Below are 25,165 nucleotides of genomic sequence, written 5' to 3' on the forward strand. Positions count from 1 at the left end.
TACACACAATTCATTTTATTGCCATTCTCATGTGACTTAAAATCCTGAAATATACAGCAAGGTCTCTGTTTGACAGTTTTCATGACAGGTCAGTTTAAAAAACAAACATCCAAATCCATTCTTTCAATACTGTACTGGGTTGCACAGAGAAAAAGAGTTGTGGGGGAAAAAAAAGAGAACTGAAATTAGTGACATGAATATATACAGGGATGTGATTTGACCAAAGTGAAATTATCTGAAAATTTAGCCGGGGGTCTGGGGGCCGCCGGCACCCAGCTAGGTCCAGGGCAGTGCCCTGGTGGGGGGACACGGGAAGCTCATGGGTTTTCCGTGTTTTTAGGTACTTTCAATGCACTCACATGACAAAGAAATAGACAAAACAACAGCATAAATTTTCAATGTATATTGAACTATCCCATATAAAATGGCAGTTTTAGTCAACTCAAAATCAGTCACATTCAAAAACATTGGACTGCCTTTGCTTTTAAAAACTATCACTGAGAATATCATCATATCTAACTAATGTGATTACTAAGTTAACACATAAATAATGTTGAAGAGTTCAAATTTCATGAACAAATAATTGTATCATGACCAAATGAAAAGTAACTCATATTAGAGCATACCACAAATGTCTTTGTTATAGCAGAAGATGTTATCTGTCGGAGTCATGTGCATACACGATGAACTACTAAAAAAAAAAATAAAATATATATATATATATATTTTTTTTGGGGGGGAGATAAAAAAAGCGGAATTCCGCGAATTAGCGGAAAAATCACATCCCTGTATATACTAACCTTGAGTACCTCTGTAGCAAAAAAAAAAAAAGAGATCATTGAGAAATATGTTGAGAATTTTTTTTTTTCCATTGAAACAATGAGAAACGTCACCATTTGATGCCACGTACTCACGCTCGACAACGTAGCGAGCAACACATTCCAAATAACCAAAGAAAGATTATCATTCAAATACTGTATGTTGCTGATTAAAAAATGAGCTATGATTGAACATTTCTTCCTGTGATTCCCTTTAATGATGCAACATACAGTATGGCATATTGGACAACCACACATTCGGAACAGCTGCAGTCTAATCTGTTGTTTAGAACCCGTTGGCGTCCTTAATCATTAAAATAGGAGGACTCAAATATTAGAAACCAATATGGCTCATGAGTTGGAGCTCGTTAGATAGTGTTTTTAATAGCGTGGCTAATCAGTCAGCTCATTTCCTGAGTGCTTAAGTGCAACGTGCATTTGGTTTGCTTGGTCTTGATTGAAGCCGTTAGTACCGGTATTTCAAATGATTATGTACAGATTTGTACCTTATTTCCCTTCTATTTAAAAAAAATACCTCTTTGAGGTCAGTGCTGACATCCCAGTCAGACGCGGTTATCAAAGCGTCAGTTCTCAGTCACTTCTACCTCAACTTGTTCGTGCTGGGACATCTCTAGTGTTTCTTAGACCTCATGGTTCTTCTTCAGGACCTCTAAGTACTGCTGCTTTGCTCTGTTAACCGGGTCCGGGTCCACCCTTGAGGCAGAGCCCACCGGAGACATGCGGGCCAATGAGACGTCAAGTTCCGCCGAGGCTGAGGGGAGGAAATGGATGCTGATCACATGGCAAAATACCACATAATAGCCTCTCTGTGTCTGTGTTTGTTCACGCACCTTTGTTTAGTTCCCGCGATATGCTTCTGTCCAACTGACGCTGCATCTGAAGAAACAGCAATTAATCAATTTGATCAATTAAAGCATCAATTTTATAATGGCGCTTTTGCAGTGCGATTGTTGCTTTAAATTGCTCATTCAAAAATCATGTGATAGCTTCCTTGCACAAAGAGACAGTGACGGGTGAGTGCTAATGAGTCTCCCAAGGATATCGGCGGTTCATTTAGCTTTCTTGCCATGTGATACGTATTTATAGAGGAGATATAACAGCATCTTGGTAATAAGTAACGATGACATCATTTTTACTGTAAGTCAAAGTACAACTGGTTGTTATATTATTGTGCCATACCATGGTCAGGTAGTCCTCCACACTACTGCTTTGTCCTTCAATCACAGGGCTGAGGAGCCTGGAGGTAAGGCCCCTGTATGGGCCCCCCAGAGAGGCCACGCCCGCAGATGGTGCTGGTGCCGGCCCAGGGGAGGTGATGAGAGACCTACCCCGCTCGTTGACCAACCTGGAACTGGCTTCCGAAAGTTGATGATTAGTTCTGTGCACAGAAAGCAGCAAATGCATTTGGGTCTCAACAGTTTTGTTTTCAAGCCGTTTCTTTTGCTCCCAGACCTTTTTAGATCAGCAGAAAGGGACTTGCGGAGCTTCTGCTCGTCTCTGTACAGTTCCTTGAAGCGCTCCAGCTCGGTGCGCGTGGACTCTCTTTGGCTGAAGGAGTCGTGATGGAAGGTTCGGGCTTGGTTCAGTTCGCTCTCCAGTTCTTGGATCTTCAAGCGCAGGCTGGCCTCATTGGCCGCTTTTATCTGGTCCTGTGCCTCCTGCGTTGCTGCTTGGGACTGGGAGAAATAGCTAACATTGAATACAGAATATTTTGGTGTTTTAAGGTGATGTGTAGAACTGTACTGCATCATATTGACATCCATTTTGAATAATTTGATCTTGGGGGAAAAATGGCTCACAGTTCTTAGCCCACTGCGATTTAGGACCACAAAAATTATTCACAGAACATACATTACTCAATATATGATGAAGAAAATGGGACTCTCAGACTCCGACATTTGTCTCCAATGCTTACAAAACACTACAAACACTTATGTTCATGCTTTATGGTTATGTACTCCGGTTATGTATTTCTGGACTAAAGTCTTAGAAAAACTTTCCGCTATTTTGGACTGTAGGATACCTTTATCTCCAAACTTGTGTTTGCTAGGTGACCTAACAACAACTGACTTACCACATAAACAATTTCAATCTACACTTGTAGCCCTTACTATCGCTAAAAAAGCAATTCTTGTTAACTGGAAAAATAAACAAACTCTGAATATCGACCAATGGTCTAACCTCCTCATAAATCACATTTTAATGGAAAAAATATCTGCCTCAAATAAAAACCAAATATCAAAATTTATAGAAACATGGTCTACGTATATAGAATTTTTTAACCTAATTCCGGTTACTTAATTCTGTCTGTTAGCGAGAGCCACTACATCGTGATAACTTACATTGATGTTTCTGCATCTGGCAATTTATTATTATATTATATTATTAGTATGGGATTTTTTTTTAATGGGCTTTAGGTGAACTGATGAATACACACACGCTCGCACGCACGCACACACACACGCACATACACATACTCACCCACATACAAAAAAAAGGGTATATATATATATATATATATATATATATATATATACATATATGTGTGTATATGTGTATATATATATGTATATGTATTTAAAAAAAAAAAATTATTAAATTTTTTTAATTGATTTGTTGGATTTAAAAAAAAAAAAAAAAAAAAAGGAGAACAATGATGATGTCAAATCGAATGAACAATACTGAGCTCTCCTGTAGAAAAAAAAAAAAAAAAAGGACCACAAAAATGGTCAAATCTTGTGTTGAATTTCAGCCAATAACGCAGCCCACTCCTTATTTGACACTCTACCTGCAGGAAGATGTTGACTTCCTGTAGTTTATGATGTATTTCCTGTCGGGCCTTCTCCTCCACCTCTCTCCGGTACTGCTCCTGCTGCCTCTGCTCCACCTCGGAGGCCTCCACTCTGCGTTTGAGGTTGAGCACCTCCTCTTCCAACAGCCTCCTCTCCGACAGGCTGCCTTGGAACGCCCCGCTCTCCGGCTCTCCCTGGAGGTCTCGCACCTGGGATGGGAAGACATAACAGAAACATTCACATACAGTATTTGCGATGTCGTTTAAAAATGATGGTGCTGCATCAGATGCGCAAACCTTTTCTCGTCTTGCATCGATAGCTCCGTCAGCCCGGCTGTGTCTTCCCAGGTCCATCTTTAGACTGCTCAGCGGCGAAGCAAAGTCACCTCCTCCTCCACCGCCACCTGTGTCCTGACCCCGCAGCCGCCTCTTTGCAGTTTTGAGTAAAGTCCTTAGCCTTAAATTCATTTGGGGGGACAAATTGGGGTGTAAAAATTATTGTATTCATTTTTAGTTAATTTAAAGTTTCTTTAACGCCACAATTTTTTTTTACGTGTGATTAATGACCGTCCCTTACTTGGAAAGTCTGTACTGGGGAAATTCCAGTCGCAGCGCAGCAGACACGCCCACATCAAAATTTTGCAGTAATACATGTAATAATAATGCATTTATTTGTGGAGACTGGGGTCAAGTTATATTTTACAATTTTAAAAAAGTGTAGAATTTCACAAGTTCCTTCATGTTAAAACGAAAAGAAAAATGCACTGAGCTGTCACAAACATCTTACAAATACAATGATGTCACCTAGTGGCAGAAAAATGACCTCAACACAAATCAATATCACACTCGTTTTTTTACAATACAATACATGTTTTTAATTTTAACTACATTTTATGAATTATTATGAAATGACTGTATCAGTGATACAGCCATATTTCTATTAGTTAAAAAAAAATCCAATTTTATGTAAACAAGAGCATGAAGATTTAGAAAAAAATTATTGTACATTTTATTGTACATTTAAAACAGATCCAAAATTTGCGAATTATCATGAGTTAAGTCATGTGATTAATAACGACTAAAAATTTGATCCGCCTGACACCAATAAAACAAAACACAGCAAAGTAGTCTGTAAGCAAATAAAAATAAACTACTCATAAATGTTAACAGAAAGTATTGTTCACAACACGTTAATATTGATCATTTAAATTTGTGCCTACTTTGAATAAATGGATGAATTTTAAGGATGCTGGTAATGTTAACCAAAAAAAGCTTCAGTGTTTTGATAGGACTTCAAAAATCCAAATCGGACTACTTTAGACCTTAAGATGATAAGCTTTCCTATGGAGTGCTAAATGCTAAGTGGTTGGGAGAGTTTCAGTCTCAGCCCCAGGTGAGACAAATAAAAGGTGGCACTACGGAATCACCTGTACATTTCCTTTTGAAGCTCCGTGTTTCTCTCCATTTCTTGTTCCAGACGACAATCGACAGCCTTCTTCTGCTCTGCTAATTTCTTGGCTTTCTTCGTCACTAGTTCCATCTTAACACATGCCACAAAAGCCATCAACACCCAAGACGGAAAAAAAAAAATAAAGTGCTGGTCTTGAATAACATTGGTTCAAGTCGCAATTGAGCTCACCTGGCTGCTTAGTTCTCCTTTTTCCTTTTCAAACTCTGCTAGTCGAAGTCCTAACTTGGAGCGGCTCTTTAGCTCCTCCTCCCACATTGCCTGAGTGTCGCGGGCACTGTCAGATAACACGCTTTGCTTCTGCACCTTGAACATATAGAAAGGAACAGCAAAATATATAAGTCTGACATTAGCTTGAAAGACAAAAAAAAAACTATCTGTTTCTACAAAGAACCTAAAATAGTTGGTTACTTATTGTTAGGTGTTAGCCAGTTTGAGTTTAGACTAATGTGGAGGATGCTTACACAAAAATCACTAAGCTTGATTTGAATGTTAGTTATTGATGAGTTATTTAAAAAATAATAAAAAATTACTTGTCTGTATATCCATTTAGTATCATCTGCCACCTATCATGTAAAGATCTGACCTTTGGGAGTTAGTTGTCTAAAATAAGGACAACAGTGAGATTTTTTTTCTTTTTGAGGTATACGGTTGATGATCCTCGATTCACAATGGTCACAACATGTCACATTATAAGGTTACAAATGGCTCGCTATCTAAATAGCGGTGTGAATACTTTTGCCAACTTTGCTTTTTGTCTATTGCAATTCGAAGTCGAACTCTGACGGCCACAGTAAATTTACCTCTTTATTGAGTTGGTCTTCTAATGTCATCTTACTACTTTGTAGGTTGGTCACCATATCTTCCAAATGAGCTCTGACCTACACAGACAAGAAAAACAAATGCCAAGTGTTTTGTTTCTTAAAACTAGAGAAACACGTGGCTGATTTGAATACTAGGTAAGTGACAGGGTTGAAAGAGAAGAGTGGAAGACCCCAGACACAAACATCAGGGGAAAGTGAGGTCAAGTGAAGGAATTAGTGTGGTCACCAAGAAAAAACAAATTTAATGATTGTTTGCAATGTTTAAGTTGAGTGTGTTCAAAGATACCAGAGAAACAAACACCCCTTGAATTTCATTCATAAAAAGTTCAAAGGTGCACACAGACAAACTAAATCTAAACCCAAAACACCAACCATTACTCCATTTGCATTGTCAGGCAGCTGGAACAAAACACAATCCCTAAATATGTCAATAAGGACAGTACAAGTAATGTACTATTGTATTATAAAATTGTAAATGCAATTAGGTGGCACTCACCCTTGCTTCCTCCTGGGAGCCTTTCTGAAGTGCTTCAAGTTTGTTCGACTGTTGCTTTGCAGCAGCCTCCAGCTTTACATTCTCAATCTCCAGCCTAATGCAGCATAAGGAGGCATCAGAGAGCAAATTGATCACATGCTGAAAACTGTGCTCTCTGAAAGCACTGTCCAGTTTACCTTTGCACAGCCTCTTCCAGCTGTTTGACCACAGCATCGGATGCAGCCGCAGCAGACAGCGCCTCCTGGTGTTTCTGAGTGGCGTTGCTGAGTTCTTTCTCTCTCTCATCCAGACGACATCTTAGATCGTTCACGTGTTTCTCAACTTGAAGGCATTGGGATTCTCTTTGCTCCATCTGCATGGCAGAAAGCACGCCTCAACAATAAAAATAAAAATAAAAAAAACTACATAATGAATTTATCATCAGTAACGCCACACACTACAAATGAGGCTAAGAAGGGGGGGGACAAAACAAAACACTGTTCTCTGCCATTACCTTTCCTTTAAGGCTGTCCATGTCTTTGAGGAGCCGAGTCTTCTCTTCCTCCAAATCATTACGATAGCGGGTATTGATCTCCAAAGAGGCTTCGCACATCGACAGCTTCTTTAATGAGTCTGCTAGCTCCTGCTGCAGCTCCCTCTGGTTTGCCTATGCCCCCCCCCCCCCCAAAAAAACAGAAATATATGGTTATAAGGTGGTACTCTAAATATTAGAAGTGATTCGTAAAGTGTGCACTTCTAGTGCACGGACAAGTGAAGAATTACCGAACGTCATTTACAAACTGTGCATAATGTTACAGTGGCATATTGACAAAGTACAGTTCAGTTGTATCTAACTTTTAAATACAATAATACAATTAGTTTAAAATTTTGAACGAAATTTTTTTAGAACCGTTTCAAACACGCTTGTAATTTTTTTTTTTAAATTATGTGCGATACATTTTACTACGGAGGACCAAAACTGCGAAAATGAAAAATAAATAAATTAATAAATAAATAAATAAATGACAATTAAGTGAGAATAATAAAAAAAAAAATATATATATATATATATATATCTATATTTTTTTTTTATCCGTTTTTATTTATAGTCATTTATTTATTGATTTATTCTTTAATTTATTTATTTTTAACTTTGGCAGTTTTGGTCCTCCATATTTTACCGGTAATCATTATTTTTCTGTATTAAAACACAGTATTCATGTTCAAACTGTTCATAATGTTCCAGTGGCTAAGTCACAATACCTACATAACTAAATGAGGTGGTACTTGGAGTGAAAAGTTTGGCAAGCACTGTATTCGGTCATCTGGCTCTCACCTCTCTCTCATTTTTCTCCTCCTGTAGTTGGTGGATATGTTCTCGAAGTTCAGCGGCTTTTGTGGCCAGCTCCTGATTCCGGTCTTGCACGAGTTGTACTCTGTCCTCACAGTCGGCGCGAAGCTTGGACAAAATGTCACTGAAAGACTTTTGGGCATCCGTTACAGCATTCTCCTTTGCAACCCCCTTGTTTTGAGCCTCCTCCAGCTGTTGTCGTAGCAACATGCCTTCACTCTGCGCTTGGGCTAAGCGCTCCTGTGTAGCCTCTTGGCGAGCTCCGGCCCGAGTGACCAGCTCCTTCTCGGCCTGCAGAGCGGCCTCAAGCTCTTTAATGCGCGCGGCTTTCTGGTCGCTGTCGCGCTGCACGGTGTTCAGCAGGAGGTTCTTCTCGGTCAGCTGCAGCATGACCCGATGGGCCTCGTTCTCCATGCTGTTTGCGTGCGATTCTGCCTTGGACAACTTTTGGGAAAGGCTGTTGACTGCTTCGTGCTGACTGGATGCGTCACCTGTACAGATAAGTGGGAGTCAGTGTACATGTAGCGAATGTTACAAACTAAACATTTTATTGTGTCATTAATAGGAATGGAACGATACCCAAACATCACGATACGATATTATCATGTGAAGGTCACGATATGATAATTATCACAATATTATGGGGAGGTTGGCAATATAAAAAAAGGTCACAATATTGTAAAAAAGAAAAATGTACAAAAGCACAATATTGTGCGTTTTATTTTTTTAGTATGAGCTTTTTTTTTCTAACAGCAATGCATATAAACAACCTACAATCTCTAATAAACACTTAATAGTGAGGCACACATTTGAGTTCCTCTGAATAATGACTTGGTTCACAAGCATATTGCGTAACTCTTCATTTGACCATTAGCGTGGATTTTTAACATAGAAGGGCCAAAACATGCCTTGTGAAAATTAAACGGCACTAAAAAACTAGCCACCAGAGGGTGCTAGAACTACACAAATGGAAATCAACCTGACTTTTTTAACAGATGTGATGCTTTTAATATCGCGATATCACAATATTGCCGTTATGGTTACATCCCTAATCACTAAAAACATAAAATACAACTTACGGGCTTGATAGATTGATTCTTGATTATCGTTAATGTTTTTGTTGATGATGTGTAGTACTGTGGTTTTGTTGCAAAGTCTTAAAGACAAGGAAGTATTCGAGTTTACATTTAGTGAAACCTTACTAACTTGAGAGCCTGTCTTTTAGGCGACGGTGTTCCTCCTTCTCTTGAAGCAGAGCTTTCTCTGCGTCCGACCGAGCAGCCATGCAGCGCTCGGCCTCCTGCATTGCCGCAGTCAGGCGAGCGCGGACCGACTCCAACTCTGCCGCCACCGTCTCTCGGGTCTGACGCTCATTCTCCAGGCGGGTCGCGGTGACAGTCAACTCCGACTTCATAGTGGCCGTTTGGTTGTTGAAGTCCAAGACAGTTTGGTTCAGGGAGTCACCGTTGGCTTTGAGAGCTCGTCTGGCCTCTTTGAGTTGTTCCTTGAGGGCTTTATTCTCCTCCTGGAGATCTCTCTGCTTGATGCTGCTGTTGGCCTGGGAATTCTCGAGGTCTGTTCTGAGGGTGCTCAGCTGTTCGTGAAATATAGAAATCTGCTGGAGCAGCTCTCGCTCCCTGTCGCTGGCCTCTGTGAGCTGTGACAAGGCCTGTGAATTTTTAAATGCATGAATTCAAGTAGTCGCATCATGTTCACAGATTTCAAAATGTATTTAAAAATAACTTTTTAACTCATTCACTATCGGCCATTTTCACTGAAGCAAACCCCTTCACTCCCGGCTGTTTTACTGGATTTTGACTGATTTTGCAAGGCCTACACAATATTCTGTTCAATTGCTATAAAAACATGGACCCTACCAAAAGAAAGATTAGAGTCTCTTCTTTTATCAAGAAAAAACGTATATTTCTATCTGTTTCCGTTTTGCAGCAATTAGCATTAGAATATAGCTAAGTTTCATCATTATTCACAAATCAGTTTAAAACAGTGGTGAAAACCGCTTGTTGCAACATGGTTGATCTCTTATACTCTGGTGCCACCTGCTGGCCGTTTTTGTAATAACTACCATTGCTTCAAGTGTTCTCTTCAGTTCAGAGGCTGCATCAAAGCTTTCTGTATGCTCCAGAATAAAAAAACAAACCATGGTAATATTTGAAATAGAACGTATTTATACGTTTTTGGGAGAAATGAGTTAACCAGACAATGTGAAATAATACCTCATGACTTTTGCTTATGTTTCTTTTGTTCTCCTCTTCTATCTCCTGCTGCTTGCGCACGTGACTGTTGAGCAGATTCTCCAGCACCGTGCGTGCGCTTCGCTCCTGAGCCAAGAGTGTTTGCGTCTGACTGTTGTCCTCCTCTAGCTGGGGAGATGAAGAATAAATACAAAAATGTAATCTACTGAGTGAACTCAAACAGTCCCATTTTATGGAGGACCAAAACTGGCAAAAATTAAAGACAAATAAATGACTAGAAGTGAAAATAAAAACGGAAACAACAAATATAATTCAAAAATTTAATCCGTGTAAACCGGCAACGGCGGCGAGACTTCCTTATTTGCCGACCCACTCACTCTAGGCAGTTGGCAACAGCGGAGACACACTTAGGACTGCCCCCTCATTTGAATAACCTTTCGACTTGACAGAGCATCTGCAGTATGAAATAAATAAATGTGAGAGCAGAGCGTTTTTATTTATTGGTTGATTTTTAATTCTATTTATACATATATCATTGTATATAATTTTTGAATTATATTTGTTACATCCATTTTTATTTTCACTTTTAGTCATTAATTTATTTATTTAGTCATTTATTTATTTTTAAGTTTAGTTTAGTTTGGTCCTCCATACCATGTGACGCCAACTCCCAGCATCTCATCAGGACAAGCGGATGCGTTGTACCTGCTTATTGTTGTTTACTAATATTCGCATCTCCAGCTCCAAGTTCCGAAGAGCCAGCTCCACTTTTTGCCTCTCCTGAACCTCAACCTGCCGCTGCTCCTCCGTCCTCCTCAGCTTATCTCCAGTGGTGTTGTACATCATGGTGGCATTACGTCCATTTTCTTGCTCCTGTTTTAGCTGAAATCTGTGCCACAAGCACGAGACAACAAAATATGTGAAGAACCAAAGGCAATTTATGAAAACATGATTTCGATAGTGTAAGGTAGTCCGTACTTGAGATTGGTGACTTCCGTTTGCAAGTCCAGCTGGTTGCGCTCCAAGGCTGATTTAAAATCTTTCACCTCATCCAGAGATTTCCTTAGCTGCGCCTTCTCCGTTTCCAGGAGGCTCACTTTGTCTGCGAAGAAGCTGTGACGGCTTTTGGCCTTCTGAATGGAGCGCTCATATTTGTGGAAAATGTTCTGCAGCTTGACCATGCTCCTGGAGTCTGAGGAAGAAAGCATTGCTATGTAGATGAGGAAGAATTTGTGATAGGTGAAACAGCATGACTTGCAATCATTGTTTTACTTTGTACTTAACTCATTCAAACCCAAAAACATATAAATATGCTTTTTGATGTCCATCACTCCCAAAAACGTATTTATATATATTTTTTAAATATATTTTTTGATGCTGGACTAGAGCATACAGAAAGCTTTGCTACAGCTTCTGACATGAAGAGGTCGCTTAAAGCAATGGTAGTTATTAAAAAAACGACCAGCAGGTGGCAGCAGAGTATAAGAGATCAGCCAGGGCCAGGTTGCAACAAGCTCTTTTTGTCAGTGTTTTCAACAGGTTTGTGAATAATGATGAAATTTAGCGATATTCTAATGCTAACTGCTGCAAAAAGGAAACAAAGACAAATGTACTTTTTCCTGATTAAAGAAGGGAGTATAGCAATAGAAGAGAATATTCTGTGGACCTTTCAAAATCAGTCAAAATTTAGTAAAACAGCCAGGAGCAAAGGGGGTTGCTTCAGTGAAAATGGCTAGGAGTGAATGAGTTCATATACAGTTTATCCATCTATTTTCTACATTTGTCACAAGATGTTATCCATGTAAACAAATCCATCCATAACATTAAAGTTTCCTGCTTGTTTCTGTATGAGTTTTTTGTTTGTTTTTTACCTGCCACCAGCGAATCCAGGTTCTGAATGAAGAGGGAGCTACAACGATGGCCTGAAGCGCGAAAGTCTGAGTCATCCGTGGTCACGTCAGATGACGAATTGAGCTCGTCAATATCTTCAGACATGTCCAGTTCTTGTGATTGCTGAATGGATGAAGATCTGGTCTTAGTGTACATACAATTTTGAACTTTAGTCTAATAATTAAACAGGCACAAAAATGACATTACCTGTTTTTTCCTCTGTTCTCCAGTTTTGTACCTGTTGCCAGCAGAGAAAGAAAAACGAATTGGTGTGGAAACAAATGGATGATTTAAAAATAAAAAGTATGGCATGATGCATAATGGATACCTTCCTTCATCGTCCGACACGTCACTTAAAGTGCTGTCGTCAAACAATGAAAGCTCTCTGTTGTCGGTCTGAGGGGTTTTGGGTGTGAGGGCCTTTCTGCCTCCTGCAAGCGGTGAGGTCTGTTCTTTGGGTTTTCTGACACTGGCGGTCCGCTGATGTGACAGTTGGGATTCCACCTGTGACCTGCTCGTGATATAGAGAGGGGGAAAAAAACAGTCCGGAGTTTCTAAAATGGATGAGTGACGCTTCATAATAACCTCACTTAATGCAGTTGTCAACTGAAATTTGGGACTTGGAATCAAAAGCCACATTAAAATTTAAATTGTGAATGTGATAACATACACATGATGAGACCATTAGAATTATTTTTTTTTTATTTTTTTTTTTTTAAATCAATCAAAAGTGCACGACAGTGCGTACCTGTCGAAGGTTAGAGGCTTCTGTGTTTGTTGGGAGGCTTCAGCTTGACCTGACGTCTCTTTGCGGCTCGCTGACCCAACCTCAGATTTCTCAATGGCAAACCCCTCTAATGCGCTTCCAATTGTGTCACTGACAGCACTGCGATTTTTCACTGTAACCGCAACCTCGGAAGTCTTTCCGACAACCTGAAAAGTCCACAGATGAAAAAAAGGGTCAAGATAGTTTTGCATGTCTTGTGTACGCGGTCATTCCTAATTTAGAGTCTCTTTTGAGACCTTACACCTGACTACGGTAACTGTACTTGACAAAGATAGGCAAACTGAAGACTGAAGATTCTTTCAGGTATTGAATGAATACAACACATGCAAAGTCCATGCAAGATGCAAAATTCGAATGCTAAAAACATGACACACTCCAAATCCAAACAACTTATAGAGACAGCATACACTAATTTGAACACAAGATGGCGACAAAACTGTTTAAGTGACACCAAACTGAGTCAAATATAGGAAAAACAGCACTTTAACCCTCAAGAAATTGTAGGAAGGAATATTGTGTATTTTTGGGCCGTGTTGATTACATGGAGGATATTTAAAAAAAAAATCGATACACTCCTATGTCAGACCGAGATAAAATGTATCTCCCCCCCCCCAATTAATGTGACATATCATATAACCTGTACAACTCATTTATTTTTTTAAATCTTTATGAGAAGGCAAGTAAATATAACGAAGGTAATGTGGTTGCATAAGTGTGCACACCCACTTGCATTTGGGATGGGGCTGTGTTTGAAATCAACCAATCACATTCAAATCAATGTTAAAAATAAAGACAGCATACCCCGCTGCCACCTTTTAAAGTGCTTCTGATCAACCCCAAATAAGTTTCAGTTTTTCTAGTAGACTTTTCTTGACATTTTTTTCTCTCACCTTGTATAAGACTATAGTTTCAGGTTTCCAGCTGTAGAAAAACAGCCAAAGTTCAGTTTTTTGGCTGTAATTGTTCAAACTGCCAAAAATGTTTGGCACCAAAAGAACACCACACCTGCTATTTTCTGTTCCCTGCCCCCTCCTACCTAAATTCAGTTGAGTTGTACAGGTTATACGTCACATGAATGGCGGGAAACGTTTTGAAGTGGTTATTCTAGTCTAATTTGTTATATGACAAAAATGTGCAATTGGAACAGGGGTGTGTGTTGACTTTTTATATCCACTGTAAGTCCAATTTGTCAGAGAATATTCACTAAAAATATTAGAATTGATGGTGCGTAGTATTTTTACAGCACTTTTTGGGGAAGATGTGTGACAAACGATGGTGGGTTGGGGTTAAAGAACCTCTTATGGGTTAAATAAAGAACAAAACCAAAAAGGTCATGCTGTTTGACAAATATGGAGCGAATCAGTATTGTTTCTCAAATTTAGATGATAGAGGCGAGCGAGCAAGCTTTGAAATGACTAATGGAGTTAGGCGGTCCCTCTTCTACCTCTTTTTGGACTTCCTGGTTCAACTTCTCCACATCCTCTTCAAATTCTTCATGGGCAACAACAGGCAGAGAAGAAGTTTGTCTGTTTATCCTGCAAGCCTGAGAAGTGACAAGTTCTTGAGGGTTCTTCTCAGAGTTGATGTGGTTCTTTTCAGGCTCTTCTAGTTGACGTTTGTGATGAAGCTCAGGTTTATGGTGGCCACTAGAGTTTAACCTGCTCTCCTGTGATGAGTGGGCTTGTAGTGCCTCACTATGGAGTGGCTCTTCTGCTTCTTTAAACATGTTGCCCTCACTAGCAGGAACGTGACAGTCTGGTATCTTCTCCTCGGGTGGGGAGTAGCCAGGAGAATCTGACGTGGAGTCTTCCGAAGCAGACTCCGTCTGTTCCGGGACAGAAAGCAAAACCAGCTTTCGTGCTCGGGCAACGGGGCGTAAAATGGCTTCTCCTTCCTCTTCGCCGCTTGACTGTTCTTCAGCAGAGGATAAATTAACCTGCTTTTCATCTGTGAACCTTCCTGCTTTGAACTGTTCTTCAGATCCGAGGGTGGATTTGACTTCTTTTTTCTCCACTTCGTCCCACAGCTTCTCATAGTGGGTCAGTGGTAGAACATCCTCGTTGGGTCTTTCCTCTGGACTTTGTTGTTCTCTGACCACGTTATCACCTCCCCCATCAACGCCCATCAGGTCAGACGTGCGTAGGTGATTTGAATCTATGTCACATGACTCTAATGGGTCATCTTTGGCCTTGGATGATGATGAGAGAGACAAACACAAAACCAGACCAAGACAAAAAAAACAAGGGATTTCACAATTATCATTTTCATAATGTGATTTCAACAATATTATTTCTGGAAACATAATATGGTCATTGACCAGATGTATGATCTGCAGGAAAGGAATGAAGCTGTTAAAACTCCAAGGGGGAGACCAACTAACTTATTTTTTCCATATTCTGTAGATATCATCCCCAAGTGTCCCAATACTTATGTCCATCAGTAATATCTCATGATAATAATAATTAGGCACATTTACATACAGAACATGACTTGGAGATGAAAGCCAATTGCAGATTTAAAAGACAAAATTCTATAAAGACGCTTAGAGCCAAACAATGTTAAAATTCTTATCAATCTTCCACCTGAAAACATTTCTCTCCATAAGTGTGGAGGAATGTGTGTTGTTGTGATGAATGAAATAAGCATTGCGTGTATGCTGATCCCATCAGCTCACCTCTTTTTGCAGCTTGTCATGTTGCAAATGACTTTTTTTGTCTTCTGCCATTGTTGAGACTTCAGAGTAGCCTAAGGACAGGCGGAGTCTTTACACAGAGAACACGTGCGCACGAGTAAGGCTACTATGAAACGGTTCGTGGGAATTGTCACCTTCTCTGACCGCTTCCTGAAGCTGTTGATTTTCAGTATTAGCCTCAGTGCATGATGAAGGTGAATTGTCATGGTTCCAATCAGGTTCTGAAGGAGAGCAAAAGAAAAAAAGATCATCGGAATTGTGATTTGAATGGCAAGTAGAAATGAGAAGTAAAGCGCAAAATGGTGCTTACCGTCACTCTTTTGAGGCAACGTCTTCTTAGAACGAGGTTGCGGATGAGGAGCTGTGAGCGGTTTCTCGTCATCAGACTCCTTCTCCTTACTGGAGAATTGGGGGAATTCTTTGGGTGCAGGGGAAGAAGCCTCTATGCATCCAGGCAGGCTTTTCTTACTGACATTACTGGATGTATCCCAGTCTGATGCATCTGTAAAAGGAAAACAAGAGCAAGTGACATTTAAAGATGGGGCCATACACTAAAATGTTCATCACTTTTGGTGCAGAGAATTCATAAAAAAATTATTCTGACCTTCAGCATAGTCAAAATCTCCCAAACCAAGTTCCTCCATTAAGTCTGTCAAAGAAAAAATATGTTTTATTTTATTATATATATATATATATATATATATATATATATATATATATATATTTATGATCTTACTGACCAGTTTTTTCCTTGTTTTTTCCTTCACATTTGCTCAAAAGCAGTCCCCATTTGGTTTTCTCACTCTAGTGGTGGGAAAAACACCCATTACTATTACATATGGCAAAAAAAACAACAAAACAAAAAGTCGATTCTGGTGTTGATCTTACCTCATTTTGCGTTGGATCTTCTTGCTGAACATCTCCGGCATCCATACTGTCTTTATTCTCAGTAACGGAACCAACAGCACCGAGGCCTAGCAAGTGAGACGGTCATTTCAGATTGTACCATTTTGCATTTAGCTTAAGCAAGCTTGTGCTGGATTGTTGGAAGAAGCGGGGCATGTGCAGCTTGCCTTTAGCCAAAAGTGAAGTTAATTTTTTAAGCCAGCCAGAAGCGGAAACAGTTCAGTAACAAAATTTAAGCAGTCAAATTTGAATCCTACATTTTCTTTACGTCAAGCTGAACAAATTGAGTGTATGAAATGGGACGTGCTTTCATGAGCAGATCAGCTAAAAACCTCCATGGATGACTTAACAACACTGATGTAAAAATAAATAAATAAAAACATGCAAATGAGCTCACAGTTAATGAAAATACCCAATTGGGAAACAAAAGCATTTAGATCGCATCACATTGCTCAGGTACTTTTCAATTACGAGACACTTTAAATCCTAAATGACAGCTGACAAGTTTAGATCTGATCAACTCTGCACCCCCCGTTGAAAAACTATTAAACGGTGTAATGATTTGCAGAACGAGAATGTCATTGGCTAAGCGTATGCAGCATGCATTCTGTGAGACGTGTTAATGGCATCGTGCACAGATAACATGCTGCTGCCCAAAATGAACACGGTGACCATTCAGGATTCCTACCAACTCCCAGGTTGCCTTTTTGCCTGCCTCGACTCCACCAAGGCTCAGGCATCCACCCGCCTCCTGCCCCTCTTAAAAACGAGGGACTACATAACAAGTCTACAAGGAAAATTGAACAGGTTGTTTTGACTACACGAAATGAGACAGCGGCTGAACTTCAATTGGATTACCTGTTTCTAAAATATAAAATGGCAAGAGAAAATGACACAGCTTACCATCTTCTATTTGTTCTCCACCAGTATTCTGCGCTTGGGCGCTTTGTTCATCTTCATTTGGCAATCTATGGTCCTCTTCCTGCTAGTGGTTAACAAGCAATAAAATCATTATTTTTACGCAAAAATATCCTAAGGAACAGTTGTGCCAATGTGTGTGTTCCATGTTCTTGTTCAGTGTTCTGTACCTCAGAATCCCAAGACTGCTCCTCTTCCTCTTCCTTCTCAAGACCCAACTCTGAATAAACACCTGAGATTTTCAAATTACAATTAATACAATTGTGGAAAAATTGATTATTTGTACAAAGTTTGTCTATTGTAAACCAATCCAGATGGTTTGTGTTTATCTTTTGACCGAATAAGTCAAAATTTGTAATAAAATAAAATAAAAATACAATATGGGCAGCATAAGCTTTCTCCTACACTCCAAACACGTGGATGTTAAACCTAACATAATGTACATGTCTGTTACTGCCCTGCCTCCTGCTATCTACAATTCCTCCCATCTCATTTTTGGTCTTTCTCTTTCCCTCCTACCTGGCTGGCATTTCCATTTCCAGCATCCTTCTATCGATATATCCATTGCCTCTCCTCTACTCCTGTCCAAAGCATCTCATTTGTCAGTCCCGAAGAGAATCACAAAATATTGATCATTATCACGACTTAACATTGTTTTAAAATTGCCAGTTTTTGCGAATGCTTACATATAATATATGTTGTTGTTTTTTTTACAAAGTACAATGCTGCAGAGTACTTTTTTTTTCATCTAAAATTTGTTTTATTTATTTTTTATTGGTATTTCATGCAGGGATGGAACAGTTTAATAACCTTTCTATTTGTTTCAATGGGGAAAGAAGATTTGAGGGAGTTTTTTGAGTTTGTGGCCATTGAACAAATTATTGTTAACACAGTCCAGGCACCTACCACTGTATTTTAATTTACCATCTGGAAAAAAATAGATTATTTGGGGTGAGGTGTTAATATTTAAGTGGGTACCCGGCATTTGATCGAAGGATAGCATCTATGAAGGAGGTTTAACTGTTAAACTCATTCACTCCCAGCCATTTTCACTGAAGCAATCCCCTTCCTTTGTGTCTGTTTTACTGGATTTTGACTGATTTTGCAAGGCCCATAAAATATTGTGTTCTATTGCTATAAAAACATGGGCCCTGCATTAGCATTAGAATATAGCTAAGTTTCATCATTATTCACAAATCTGTTTAGAACAGCTTGTTTGCAACATGGCCTGGTTGATCTATTATACTCTGATGCCCCCTGCTGGTCGTTTTTGTATTGATTAAACCATTCTCTGCCGTTCAGAGGCTGCATCAAAGACTTCTGTATGCTCTAGTAAAAAAAACACACACACATAAAAACGTATAAATATGTCTTTGGGACACTAGTAAAATTAAAGTAGAAAGTATTTATACGTTTTTGGGAGCAAATGAGTTAAAGAAATACCTGCAATTACAGACAAGGGACAGCTTAACTGTTCTTACCGCTTTTTGTATCTTTAGAAACATCTCTTTTTTCCTCAACATCTGTTGTAGCATCCAGGAGGCCGCCGTTTCCTTCAAGTTGATCATCTGAGATGTCCTCTTCATCCTCATCTTCCTCCACCTCTTCTTCTTCTTCTTCCTCCTCTTGGTCCTCATCATCGTCTTCATCTTCATCATCACCATGTAGGCCCTCTTGACTATCATTCTCGTCATCCTCTTTCTGTATAAAAATATTAGCGAATATTTTCTTCTGTCGGAAAAGAGGAAAAAGTAGGGAAAGCAGTACGCCCGTAAACAAAGCCACAACAGGTAAAAGATTAAAAAGCTACCGTACTCTATTGATAAATGTAAATATACTTTACATGTAGACACAAAACTACCTACTCTAAAAAACGAATTGTGCCTGCAAGGTGACACCTTCATTGTGTCCTCTGAAGCTCCCTACCTCATCGGGTGAGTCCAAATCAACATCATCAATGTCGGTGTGAGGCAACGGTTCAGAAAACACGCTTCCATCCGAGTGACCATCAGCAGCGTCAACTTTGCCAGATGAAATAGTGGACGTTTTCTCTTTGTTTAGTTCTTTCGAGGACTGTTCTGCGTGAGGATTGTCTTGTGGAGATGCACAACCGGCGTCCGTGGTGAACTTCACGGACGCCTTTTTAAAGCAATTCTCTTCTTCTACCATCTTTTCTGGCAAATTTCGAGCTTTGGAATGTTGCAAACTAGTCGCAGTGGATTGATCCCGGAGCGACGCACAATCCTTGTTATTTTCTGACGGATCCAAATCATCATCAACTGGTTGGTCTTCTGAGGGTCTGGACGGTTGGACTTTGCTTCTTGTCGTGTTTTCATTTAAGGTTTCAGGGCGGCTGTCAACATTAGATGCCAGACAGGCTTCAACCAACTGTTTGTCTGATGTCACTTGTGCATTTTTTCCAGCAACCGGTCCCTCGTCTTCTTCCGTTGGAGAATCCCAATCAGATTCTCCTGTAGACGGTCTGTTCTTGGATCGGGGAGAGCATAGCGGAGGTATTTCATATTTATTATGGTTTGTCCCTTCTGGTGATGTAGCTTTGCCACCTTTTGGACAGACAGTCTTGTTAGTGTCTTCTTCCTCACAGCCATGATTGTCTGCTTCTTCTAAGGAGGAGCCCCATGATGATCTGCGTTTTTCATTTTTGGAAACAGCATCTTCAGTGTCGGGTTCGACGTCTCTATTTTTGCCTTCTGACAATATATTTCTTTGACTTGCTTTGGGATCGTCCTTAAGGCTCCTTTGTTTGTTATCATCATCATGCTCCTTTTCCAACTCTTCCATCTTACCCTCATTTGCCATTTTCGCGCCAAGCCTCATGATGAGGTTCGAAATGATCGATTGACCCGGTGCCAACATTAACTCGTCATCCTCGTCGGAATATTTGGATTCCACTCTAATTGCTGACACGACAAAATCCTGGTCCACGTCCAACGACTGCAGCATCTGAGAACGCGATGTTCCGGATGCTTGTGGAGAATTATCTGGTGGTGCAACATCGTTACTGGGAACGCGATCAGAACTTTGTTTGCTTTCGGTTTTTTCATTATCAAGATCGACTTCCACAAGGGAGGGCTTTTGTGCATCTTCTGAAGAAGAAGTGTTAGACTGAGAAGAGGACAAACAAGAGTCATCCTCACTCTCCTCCTCCTCTTCTTCTTCTATCTCTTCACTTTCCTTATTATCTTCATCCTCTTCTTCTTCATCCTCTTCATCCACTTCTTCTTCCTCCTCTTCTTCCTCAGAGCTCTCACCTTCTGAGCTCTGGGCTTGAGATTCTGAACTTTGCTCTACCGTACCCTGTTTGCCCTCAGCAGGTTCCGACAGACACTTGGCTTTGTTTAAATATTTAGAAGGGGGAAAAGGAGAGGAACAGCATCAAAGGAAAGCAACAGAAGAATCAACAAAAACATGTTACCTTTGGGTAGATAATGAGAGGGCTAGAGGTCATCTGGGAGGCTTTGGGAAGGAAAGGAAGAGGTGAGGGTTCTACTGGGGGCTTCGAGGGTTTACTGGACACTCTCGGGACACTATTTTCACTGTCAGACTCAGAAGCACTCATGGATTTGTCAAGCACTGCAAAGGCTATAAACGTTGTGAATACAATTACCATCCACACAAAATGCACTACTGGGTGATTGCACGGAAAAATAGTTGCCAAGTACCTTTTCCTCTTTTAGATTCAAGCATTTTCCTCAGGTTCATTTTTGGTGGCGTCTGAAAAGAAAGGAGGGGAAAAAAAGCCTGCTCAAAACAGTATGCAGAAAGTTACATGGAAGCAAACACTGATAAAAACATAAATTAAAACATTCCAGAGTAGAGTTGATGTCGACTTGACCAACCTTTTCAACTATGAGTGACTCACAGTCGTCCTCAGATGAAGCCCATTCATCTGTGCCGCCTTTTTTGGAATTCCTAAAATCATAGAGAAGAAAAGGTCACTAACGCGTGTCATTTCATGTACTGAAAAGAAATATAAACTTACCGGCTGAGTGACTCTGCTTGAGAGTTATCCTCAAAATCTGAAACAATACAGGGAACTTTAAAACTTTTAGAGTCAAGACAATAGATGGAAACCCATTTTACAAATACATTAATGCTAAAGTAAAGTAGTCACCAACAAGCATTACAGTCCAGTTTCGTAAAAAAAAAAAAAAAATTAAGATGCCATTATCACCATTTCTGAATGATATAAAAACGGGTCTAATATTAGCAATTATAGTAATAAATAATTACATTTTAAAGTTTATCTTGAAGCAACCTTTAAAAATGTATGCATTATATTAAGTAGCTGATATTTTGTGTTGTTTTTAACCATTGCTGCAAAGTGTCACTGAGTATTAAGAACAAATACACAAAATGTTTCATAATCATGATGGTAAGATGAATGAAACTGGACCGCTTGGTGATCGTATTTATGATCTTGTCTAAACTAGTCACCATCTTTGTCAGTGGCCGGTCCTCCTACAGCGAAGCCGGTTTCCAGAGCTCGGGATGCAATGCCCAATTCGGATTTTGACTTCTTTTTACTTGGGCCTGGGTGAGACAGAGAAGCTGCCCGGTTCCTTTGGGCAGCGTGCTCAGTTATGAGGATGGCACAGCTGCAAAAGAGACAAAACACTGACATTGACACCAAGCTTTAACCTGTGATTTTACATAAGCAGATGCTTCATTAGAGAAGAAATCATTTGTCCTCCCAGCTCAGGTCAGTTGTTGACTTTCCTAAATAGAAACTTACGGATGATGGCCTTCAATCACTGCATAGTCCTCAGCTGAGTGTCCTTTGTTATCCTTCAGCGTAATATCGGCATGAAACTGCAAGAGGGTTCGCACCATGCTGATGTGTCCATTGCCGGCAGCCATCATCAACGACGACCTGTAGGTTTGTTTAGAGCCCGTGTACAAACAAAGCCGTATGAAGCTGCTTCAAAATGATTTCAATACCGTATACTCCAAGTGTGTCATTTGTTTGTAACTGACCTTTGATCTCCGTCCAAAATATTGACATCAGCGCCTTTCTTCAACAGAATCTCAGCCACTTCTAGGTGATCTGCTTGGACTGCCAAAGTCAGGGGTGAAACACCCTCCTAAAAATTTGATTACATCGCAAAATACATTTCAATCATTAATGCAACCTTGATATCGCATAATTGCCTAAGTTGTAACATGCTGTCGCATCCAGGCCTAAGATAGCATGATGTGTGCTGACGTAAGTTGTTCTTTTTCTAGAAATGAATCCTCAAATGTTCCAATAGCGCAGCTCTACTGAAATTGACCTTATTCTGGGCATTGATGTCAGCGTCGTGATCCACGAGGTTTTCAACGGTGGAGATTGATGGGATGCTTGAGGCTAAATGTAAAGCTGTGTTTCCCTCTGTGTCCACCAGATTGGGATCAGCGTGGTTTTCCAACAGAATTTTAGCACACATATCATACTGGCCTTGTACTGCCTGATAAAATGAGAGAGAATTGACATGATGGTGAAAATCCTCCTCATCATCAAAATGTCAACTTATCCAAGCGTCTCGATGCTTACCTTCATTAAGGCAGACCTACTTTGATTGTCACATAAATTGAGCTTGGCTCTTTTCTCCACGAGAAATCTCACCACCTCAGCATTTCCACAGGCACAAGCGAGGTGAAGGGCTGTTCTGTAAGGGAAGAGAAAAATCTTGAATACCAATATTCATGATATGGATTTACACGCAATACTGCTTAGTACTGTTGCAGCTATGTTCAAAGAGGATCATGGTAAATGCTTATTTTAATGGCTTATATACAAATAGTATAGCTGTCTCATATATGAAACAGGGCATGACGTCATCAGTACAGTTATTTACAAGTTTGAAATTTACAGTGGATGAAAATTAAATGATCCCCCACCCATCTCAGTTAAAAAAGAAAAAAGAACAAAAGAAACGCAATTGACAAGTATACTATAATGTGCATGTGCAAACTTGAGGAAAATGTGGCAATTAGCGAAACAAACTTGTTGCTGCGTTGAGAACAAAATAAATCGGAGTTATCTCATTTGAGCTGTGGATGAGATGAAAACCTTCACTGACCTGTTGTGCTTGTCAACCTGATTGACATTGTTGCTCTTGACGAGATGCTCCAGCTTGGCCACATCTCCCCGCCAGGCAGCCTTGTGAAACTTGCCCAGGTCTTTCTCTTTCACCTCGTAGCCGACACAGAGCGCGTTCCCTCTGTCGGGCGTACGCGACGGCGACTGTTTCTTCTTGGAGAAGCTGAATAATTTCTTCATGTTGAAGGCTTTTCCGCCACTGTCTGGCTGCGACTTAAATCGGAGTGAGAGGATCACCACTGGCGGCTCACAAGACGGACAAATAAGACGTCCAAAGCGGATTAACCTCGGAAAATGTCGCTGGAGTACAACATAGTTTGACGCGACTATCCGAAATACAGTCACGTAAAGTCATCTTCCGCAACTTTACTGTTCACGGAGAGTCATAATTGTTTTTATTTGAATGGAACACTCCAGTCGGGCCAAGGAGACCGCCACAAGCGGCGCCTCTGCGCTGGATACGATTTTGGCGCATGCGCAGGTTTCATGTTTCTTCTTCTACCGTTAGTTTACTGACAGTTGTTCTCCAGCGTTTTGGTAAAATAGCGCCACCCTTGGACCCGGAACGAAATGATAATTAAAAAAAAAAAAGTCGTTTATTTATGGACTCCTAGCTCTCCAAGTTGTCTTATTGTTTTGCAGTAAAGCCGATTTTCCAGACTTTTGCTAAACCAAGGCTTTACATTATTAAAAAAAATCTCACAGTATATGCCATCAAACAAAAATGTAATTAAAAAATAGATACACAGGCTGATTGGCATTTATAGAAAATGTTTTATTGTATGTCTATTTTGACTATAAATAACTGGCATTGATGATACATTATCTGTTGTAATAGAAAATTAAAAAATAAATATATTTTTAGGTGTATTTTTTAACAATTTAATAGACAATTGATACTCTTTATTATTTATTTACATATGTTTTCTTCTTCCTGAGGGGGTAGGGCATAAAAAATTTGAAGTACTGACCGAAATACTTGTTACTAGAGGGGTCAGAATAGTTGCTATGGAAAAACTTAAGAGAGTTTGGTGCTATAGCCTACTGACTGAGTACTGCTTTTATGCTATTAATTAGTTTTAGTTTTTATATGTCTCACTTTTACTTTATGTACAGCATTGTGTATGCAGTTATAATTGTTTTTAAAATGCTCTATAAATAAATTTGAGCTGAGCATGTGACCCGTGGACCATATAATGCCCAGTTCTGCTCTAATCCCTGTGAATGAATTGTATTCTGCTGTAAGTGTGATATCCTCAGGTCAAGGCTACATTCTCTGAGACCTTAAGAGCCATAATGGCCGTAGTGGATCGTAAAGTGTAGTGAGGCTTTGTAATTAAGGAATAAATGAATGGCAGGAGTCGCCTAAGGCTTCCGGGGTCTGCGTGGGAAATGTCTGATTGTCATGTTTGACTACATGCAATATAAAACAATTGGCTTCCTCCAACGACAACTTCATCAAATTAGCGAAAAGGGAACACATTTAGCACTCATTGTGTCTAAACAATGAATACACCTTTGATGCATTGTCAGCCTGCCAGGTCCACTGCACAGAACCCAAATCTCATTACACCAAAGAAACTTGAAAAAGACAACAGAGAAAAACTACAGTACATGCAAATAAAATAAACTCCTTTTCACGACTAAAATTGTCTTTTATTTTTAAACTCATAAATTGCTTTTCAAATGTGAATATTTGTCGCAGGAGCAACAAATACAAAAAATAAAATAAAATGAATGAATAAATTAATTGAATTAACAAATACATATTATTATAGCCTACTATACTATATTATTGCAAGCACTTCTTTTTTTTTTATTCAAAAGGTGAAAAATATCACACCAATTATGCATAGGCCCTATTTAAAATAATTTTCAGACTGTAAACCTGCTTAATTTCCAGGTTTT

The 25,165-nt window shown here is 39.7% G+C and overlaps 1 protein-coding gene across 9 annotated transcripts; it reads right to left on the minus strand.

The window, feature by feature from the left end:
• Window positions 1–23,714, minus strand: ankrd26 (ankyrin repeat domain containing 26). Of its 9 annotated transcripts, none has more exons than XM_077568359.1 (43): window positions 23,238–23,714; window positions 22,709–22,823; window positions 22,449–22,622; window positions 22,153–22,259; window positions 21,911–22,048; window positions 21,613–21,773; window positions 21,158–21,194; window positions 21,015–21,087; window positions 20,838–20,889; window positions 19,081–20,507; window positions 18,636–18,855; window positions 17,325–17,386; window positions 17,140–17,221; window positions 16,925–17,023; window positions 16,219–16,304; window positions 16,071–16,134; window positions 15,935–15,979; window positions 15,641–15,832; window positions 15,465–15,551; window positions 15,313–15,383; window positions 14,083–14,826; window positions 12,600–12,784; window positions 12,180–12,362; window positions 12,059–12,089; window positions 11,833–11,974; window positions 10,940–11,153; window positions 10,667–10,850; window positions 9,983–10,129; window positions 8,955–9,417; window positions 7,734–8,239; window positions 6,912–7,064; window positions 6,595–6,770; window positions 6,419–6,512; window positions 6,295–6,321; window positions 5,902–5,979; window positions 5,270–5,404; window positions 5,058–5,170; window positions 3,928–4,087; window positions 3,628–3,840; window positions 2,292–2,515; window positions 2,019–2,190; window positions 1,670–1,715; window positions 1–1,590 (listed from the first exon to the last, which is right to left on the minus strand). In XM_077568359.1, exons 1-43 carry the CDS (start codon window positions 23,435–23,437, stop codon window positions 1,460–1,462), a joined length of 8,013 nt encoding a protein of 2,670 aa, XP_077424485.1. In that variant the 5' UTR covers window positions 23,438–23,714; the 3' UTR covers window positions 1–1,459. The 9 variants fall into 9 exon arrangements, with proteins under 9 accessions (XP_077424485.1, XP_077424484.1, XP_077424483.1 ...); XM_077568358.1 differs by having other exon boundaries at window positions 2,019–2,217; XM_077568357.1 differs by lacking the exon at window positions 6,295–6,321 and having other exon boundaries at window positions 2,019–2,217; window positions 3,628–4,087; window positions 17,140–17,218.
• Window positions 23,715–25,165: the final 1,451 nt, after the last annotated feature.

The sequence above is a fragment of the Vanacampus margaritifer genome, chromosome 6, assembly GCF_051991255.1.
Source record: "Vanacampus margaritifer isolate UIUO_Vmar chromosome 6, RoL_Vmar_1.0, whole genome shotgun sequence".
Classification (NCBI taxonomy): domain Eukaryota; kingdom Metazoa; phylum Chordata; class Actinopteri; order Syngnathiformes; family Syngnathidae; genus Vanacampus; species Vanacampus margaritifer.